This window comes from Budorcas taxicolor, chromosome 7, assembly GCF_023091745.1.
Source record: "Budorcas taxicolor isolate Tak-1 chromosome 7, Takin1.1, whole genome shotgun sequence".
In the NCBI taxonomy this organism is placed as follows: domain Eukaryota; kingdom Metazoa; phylum Chordata; class Mammalia; order Artiodactyla; family Bovidae; genus Budorcas; species Budorcas taxicolor.
In genome coordinates this window covers 11,177,065-11,184,154 of record NC_068916.1, presented here as the reverse complement: position 1 = coordinate 11,184,154, position 7,090 = coordinate 11,177,065, and the positions used below count along the sequence as shown (strand labels likewise).

The window sequence follows — 7,090 nt, the reverse complement described above, 5'->3', positions numbered from 1 at the left end:
ATATTGATGAGAAAAATTGAAGAAGACAAATAGATGAAAAAATATAAGGTGTCCATAGCTTGGAAGACTTAATATTATTGAAATGCTGATACTACCCAAAGCATTCTATAGAGTCATGCACCCTCTATCAAAATTTCCAAAACTTTATTCATAATAAAGCTCAATAAATTGAGTTCCTTAAATTGTGTAGATGAGTTGAATTCAAATAAAAGGAAATTCTTGGAAATAAATGGACAAGTTCTCCTTACAAAATCTGGTTAAAACATAGCAATATCTGGCTTCATTTATTTAAATCCTGCAATCATGGGTAGTTCTTCAGTCCCAGAACAATGTTATACCTGCCTTCCTAATGATTCTTTCCAGAGCCCTCTTTATGTCTTTGTTCCGCAGACTATAAATGAAGGGGTTCAGCATGGGTGTGACCACTGTGTACATCACTGAGGCGATTGCACTTGAATGTGAGCTGTGGGTAGCAGCAGAGCTAAGGTACACTCCTAAACATGTACAATAAAATAAAGAGACAACTGAGAGGTGAGATGCACAGGTGGAAAACGCCTTGTACTTCCCCTGAGCTGATGAGATTCTTTGTATTGAAGAAACTATCTTGGAATATGAATAAAGAATCCCAGTGAAGGAACCACCACCCAATATTGCAGCTGCAAAATACATTACTATCTCATTAAGAAACATGTGAGAACAGGCAAGTTGAATCAACTGATTAATTTCACAGAAAAAGTGGGGGATTTCCAAGTTTGTACAGAAAGACAATCTCAAGACCATTACACTTTGTAACAAGGAGTTCAGGGCGCTCATCATCCAGGACACCAGAACCAGCAGACCACAGAGCCGGGGGTTCATGATGACCATGTAATGCAGGGGGTGACAGATGGCTACAAATCGGTCATAGGCCATCACGGTCAGGAGAAACATGTCCAATACTGCAAAGAGTATGAAAAAATACATCTGGGTGATGCAGCCTTCATAGGTTAGTACTTTGCTCTGTGTCCTTATGTTCTGCAGCATCTTTGGGATGGTGGTGGAGGTGAAGCAGATGTCTACAAAGGACAGGTTGGAGAGGAAGAAGTACATGGGGGTGTGGAGTTGGGAATCTGAGCTGATGGCCAGGATGATGAGCAGGTTTCCAAACACAGTGATCAGGTACATGGAGAGGAACAGACCAAATATGAGGGGCTGCAATTCTGGTTCCTCTGAAAATCCCAGAAGAAGAAATTCCAAAAGTTTTGTATCATTCTCTGGTTCCATGTAGTGAATGTGACTATCAAGAAACAAAAATAACATGATACTTTTCTCAGAAATTAGCATTGTAAACATAGTTTAAACTCTACAATTCATATTTTGCATTAATATTAATATTTATAATTTTCATATGAAAAATTTCCCTCAAGTGATCCCATGTGCTATCTCTGAATATTTCATCCCACATTCAATCTTCTCCCCATTTATTCTAAACTTTGAAGAGAAATTATGTCACATATTTGGCAGTATAAATTGAAGACTGACTAACTGCTGGATAAAGAGTATACAGTGCTAATATACAATAGTTCATACAGTTCAATGATGGAGGAAGAATAGAAGCAAATAAGAAATTATAAAAATCATCAGATAATGACAGGTGCTGTAAAGCTAAAAAAATCAGGTATAAAAAAGAGACTTAAAGGGTGTATTAATTTTTTGTGATAAAGATAAGCTTTTTTGGTCCCGGAAACCATTCAATTCTGGATATCCAGAAGAGCAAAGAAGCAAAATACATTTTACCAAAAAGAAAGGAATGATATATTTTTATGATTAATGTAGAGCATCCTACTAGAAAAATTGACAAGAGGAATAAATTAAAAATTCACAAAGGAAAGTATTGAAACTACAACAAAAATGAAGGATTTTAAAAAGTTATCTGTTAAAATATTTTTCTAAATAAGATCAAATGCAAAACTTTTATAATTTGAAGCTCTTTCTAAGTGATATCAAGTGCAAACCTTTTGTAATTTGAAACTCTGGTTTTGAGTTTTGGTTCTGCACATATTTGCTCTTTGATTTTGGAAAGTCCCTGGAAATATTCTAAATGTTAATATCTTCCCCCCAATAATAGGAATAGCAGTATCTAGCCTCTTGGAGTAGCTGACAGATTTAGTGGTGGTGGTTTAATCGCTAAGTCGCAGAAGCCTGGCAGATTAGATCAGTACACATAAAAAGCTTTGCATAGTTCCTTGCTGCTGGTGGGCTTCTCTGGTGGCTCAGTGGTAAGGAATTAGCCTGCCAATGCAGGAGCCACAGAGGATGCGGATTTGATCTCTGGGTAGGGAAGATTCCCCTGGAGAAGAAAATGCCAACCCACTTTAGTATTCTTGCCATGGATGGAGGAGACTGGTGAGCTACAGTCCATGGGGTCTCAAAGAGTCAGACACTATTGAGCAGGCACATGCACTATACTAGAACTACTTCCTGTTAGTAAATGGTTACCTCTGGCAATGAGATTTGACTTTTTTTTTCCTTCTTCCTCTCAAATGTCTCCATTGCTTTCCTATTGAGTTCCTAATACTACCTGTCTTTCACAGGCTAGTACCCCTGCAGCCAGTATTTACACTGACCCATAGAAACCTTTCTATATTACAAAGCAGACTGCCCAACTCCCAGACTTAATCATCTCCCAGTGTCTCCCCACTGGAGGATGAACTCCAAATCCCATAATTTCAAACTCTAGGCTTGACTCTTATTATCTGAATCACCAAGTTCATCTCCTTGTGCTATCCTTACCCACATCAGTTTCATAAATACTGATCTTCAGTCACAGCATCACTGGATATCACAGGCTCAAGACTCAGAGTCCATGTGCATCTGGTTTCCTCTGCTTGGAGAGTCAACTACTGGTCTATTTGGAACTTTTTATTCACCACTATCTTCAAAATGTCATCTTCTTTATTAGACTGCTTATGTAATCTCATTCATGATTCATTTTAAAAAATATTCCCACATATAAAGAAGTGTTTCTCTTGCAGTAATTTGTAACTTTTGTTTAATTATATAGCTGTTATCTTCTCTAGACTGTGAGAGCCTTGAGGCATTTATTAACATCACGCATACTCCTCAACACCCCAGACTTAGTTTAGTTAGGAACAGTAGCTGAGTAAATATACATTGCATAAAGGAATGAAAGAATATGTTCTCACAGAAGTTGCTGGTGATGAAAGAAGAAAAAGAAGCCAAGAAATACTAACATAGGTATGGAAACATGCTGAGGAATATTTTCCATATTCTGAGATCCAGACCTATTAAAGGGTCAGGCTATGTGATTTGTAAGAATAAAATAGAGTGGAATAAGTAAATCACAAAAGAAAATATCAGAGTGCATCATACATAATAAGGATTTTTTGGTTCTCTTGGTTCAGATGTCCAGGAGAGGGAAATGGCAACCCACTCCAGTATTCTTGCCTGGAAAATTCTATGGACAGAGGAGCCTGGCAGGCTACAGTCCATGGAGTTGCAAAGAGTCGGACACAACTGAGTAACTAACACACTTGTTCAGATGTGTTTGTGTCTGTATGTGTGCGCACATATGCATATGTATCTATTTCTTGCTTGCCTGTGCACACATGCTAGATCACATGCTAAAAGCATGTAGACAGCTTGGACACTTCAAAGAAGTTTCTTATTCACTGAGATAAATGCAAAGATAGGGAAAGCAATCTTATTGAGGGAAAGCAATACAAATAAAGAGCTCAACAGAAGAGGCAGGTTATGGAGAGAACAAGCAGCATGGGCACTGAAGTGATCTCAGACTCAAGGGATACCGCACTGACCACACTTCTTTTCCTCTTTTTACACCATCAGAGTATCCACATGATGCCCCTGGTTGAATTTTTATTTCATATTTGTTCCTGTGTATTTAACTACATCTGTTTCTATATAGTTCAGTGGGCTTCTCTGGTAGCTCAGCTGATAAAGAATCTGCCTGTAATGCAGGAGACCCTGGTTTGATTCCTGAGTCAGGAAGAGCCCCTTGAGAAGGGGTCAGCTACCCACTCCAGTATTCTTGGGCTTCCCTCATGGCTCAGATGGTAAATAATCCACCTGCAATGTGGGAGATCTGGGTTCGATCCCTGGGTTGGGAAGATCCCATGGAGGAGGGCATGGCCACCCACTCCAGTATTCTTGCCTGGAGAATCCCATGGACAGAGGAGGCTGGTGGGCTACAATGCATGAGGTCGCAAAGAATCAGACACGACTGAGTGACTAAGCACATGTGGTTCAATCGCGGATGAAGCTGACCCTTCTGTTAATTTTCTTATGTGTCATTTTCTTTATTACTTTGGGGCTTTGTTTTTGTTCTTTTTTTTTTTTTTTTGAAAAACTCATTGGTCACACTCTACTTCTCTTTTTTCTATTTCACTTCTTTTACTTAGTTAAATTTTTTAAAAAATATAACGGAGTGTAGTTGATTTACAATGCTGTCCTAGTTTCAGACAAACAACAAAATGGTTAAGTCAAACAGAGACATATATCCATTCTTTTTCAGGTTCTATTTCACTTTCTGATTGTTGTTCCAGATGAGGAAGCCGCTTCACAGGATGATTTATAAAATCCTATACATGCCACAAAATCTACCCTTTCTTTCATTTGGTTTATGCCTATGGGCATTCTGTAATGCACACATTAATTTTATTGTAATCTGCTTTCTCCATGAAAAAAAAAGAGGGAGATCCAAAAAGCATGGACCTCACCTGCTTTCCTTGCTCTTGTGACCTCATAAAGGTGTGCATTTATATAGAACAGACTTTTTAAAAATGGAATTTATGAAATAAATAGAACAGCATGCTAAATATAGTGGATACAAAACAACTAAACAAAATTTAATAAGATAGTAAGATGAATTTTTGAAAGAAATAATATATAAAATAACAAAAGTCAAATTTACACAAGTGAAATTAAATGAGCAAAAACCTAAAAAAAAGGTATTAAAAAATCATTACAGTAAGTGGTATGCAAAAATATAAATTCAATCTAAATACACATGTGAGTGAAAGTTGCTCAGTCGTGTCTGACTCTTGGCGACCCCATGTACTTACTATAGCCTATTAGGCTTCTCTATCCATGGAATTCTAGAGGCAAAAATACTGGCACTCTGGGTAGCCATCCCCTTCTCCAGGGGATCTTCCTGACCTAGAGATCAAACACAGGTCTTGCACATTGCAGGCACATTCTTTACCATCTGAGCCACCAGGGAAGCCCTAAATACATTTAAATGGATTCAAACATGTTCATGAAAAAGAAATAAGCAATAAATTAGTTGAATGCAAAAGCATGTGTTTCACAAAAGGGCAACAAATTATTGCCATTTTAAAAACAGATCTACTCATAAAAGGCAAAAGGTAACCCTAAGTAAAAACATGTGGATAAGATGGCAATTCACATAAATGACGGTTTATTATTACTAAAGAGGCAGAAGAATTTCTATGTTTGAAAAGCAGTGGGAGGGAGGCCAAAATAGACCAATGGATAGTTTTGACCACTTCCAGTTTATGTACTCTCATACAACCCAACAAATGTGCTATACACACATACAAGAATTAAACGGTGCATAGCAAACTTCCTTTAAAAATGATAACCCTTTGTTTGAAAGAATGCAATAAAAACAAGAATAAAGAGAGGCTCACATAGGGAATCTGGAGTGGGAGAAGTGGTTGCAGTTTAGAGCAGCCGTGAAATGGCGCCACGGAAATGGTGCCTGACACGCTTGTGTTGGGAGGGGAAGAGTGGAGACAGAGAAGCCGCCTGTATCTCTAGTTTGAGCAACAAGACTTGTCAAGGTATCTAAAATACATTTCATGCTCCCTTTCTTCCACCTGTTGGAGTGAGTTTTCTGGCCTTTTCTTAGCCAGAGGAGAAAGAAATTATAAAAGAAGGGATGTAGAAAAAAAAAAAGAAAAATAATAGAACATTCAGAAGCCAGTATGTGAAACAATTTGCATGGACAGTTTACAGTAGGGAAAGTAAATAGCTAATAAGTCCTCAAAATATTACAAATAGTGAAATAAATGGAAATAAATCCTATTGTACCATTAACTGCAATACAGTGCTTTAGCTTTTGTGGCCAATGGTTCCAGGCCAGGAGGCCCTGTAACTGGTTAAATACAGTATAAATGCATCCAGTTTTCTAGAAGACAGCTTTAGGCTGTACTTTATGAGTTTTACAGATAATTTCCCCTTTTCTGTGGCTTCATCTTCATCTTTTGGAATCAAAGTTCTGTCACATTGGCCGGGGTGGAGGACACTGGTGCAAGACCATGGACTGCCAGTGCATAGTTGGTTACAAATTGGACTTGACCTGAACTTAGAGATGGTGTCTAAAAATGGAAGTTATGTACAAGCGTGTGCACTTACCTCTGTTAATTTACCCTGATTTATAGACTTTCAGGTATAGGATACCTTGTTTTATTGCACTTCTTACTGATTTTACAAATTAAAGGTTTGTGGCAACTCTGCATTGCCAGATGATGGTTAGCATTTTTTAGCAATAAAATATTTGTTAATTAAGGCAAGCACATTGGGTTTTTGGACATAATGCTGTTGTACACTTAATAGGCCACAGTGTAGTGAATTGTAATTCTTACGTGCACTGTGAAACCAAAAAATCTGTGTGACTCACTTAATAGTGATATTTACTGTCTTATGGTGGTCTGGACTGAAGTGTAGTGTCTCCGAGGTAGGCTTGTAATCCTATAAGCTGTTACTAAGCAATCTGCCACTTTATAATTATTTAAATTATTAATATTTTTCATAGTTAAAAACTCAGCCTGCCGAATGCTTTAATAAGTTATTTGCAATTGAGAGGGAGAGAGTGTGTGTGAAAAAGATAATGCCTCTGTTCAGGGTTGAATTAAAATATTTTAGTAGTATAGGTACTTTTGGAAATCAAACCTAGTTAAATGAGAAAAATTGAGGCCTGTTATGAATGGCACTGAACAGTGCTGATTATTTTACCTTTGACAAAGTGGAAAATTTAAAGCTTGCTGTATCACATTTTATTAATATAATAAAGTTTTATAGTGTTGCTCTGGGCATCGATATATGTTCT

The 7,090-nt window shown here is 37.5% G+C and overlaps 1 protein-coding gene across 1 annotated transcript; it reads right to left on the bottom strand.

Moving 5' to 3' along the window:
• Window positions 1–315: 315 nt before the first annotated feature.
• On the bottom strand, window positions 316–1,299 carry LOC128051378 (olfactory receptor 7A10-like). Its single transcript, XM_052643944.1, has one exon. The coding sequence runs from the start codon at window positions 1,297–1,299 to the stop codon at window positions 316–318; it is 984 nt and encodes a 327-aa protein (XP_052499904.1).
• Window positions 1,300–7,090: the final 5,791 nt, after the last annotated feature.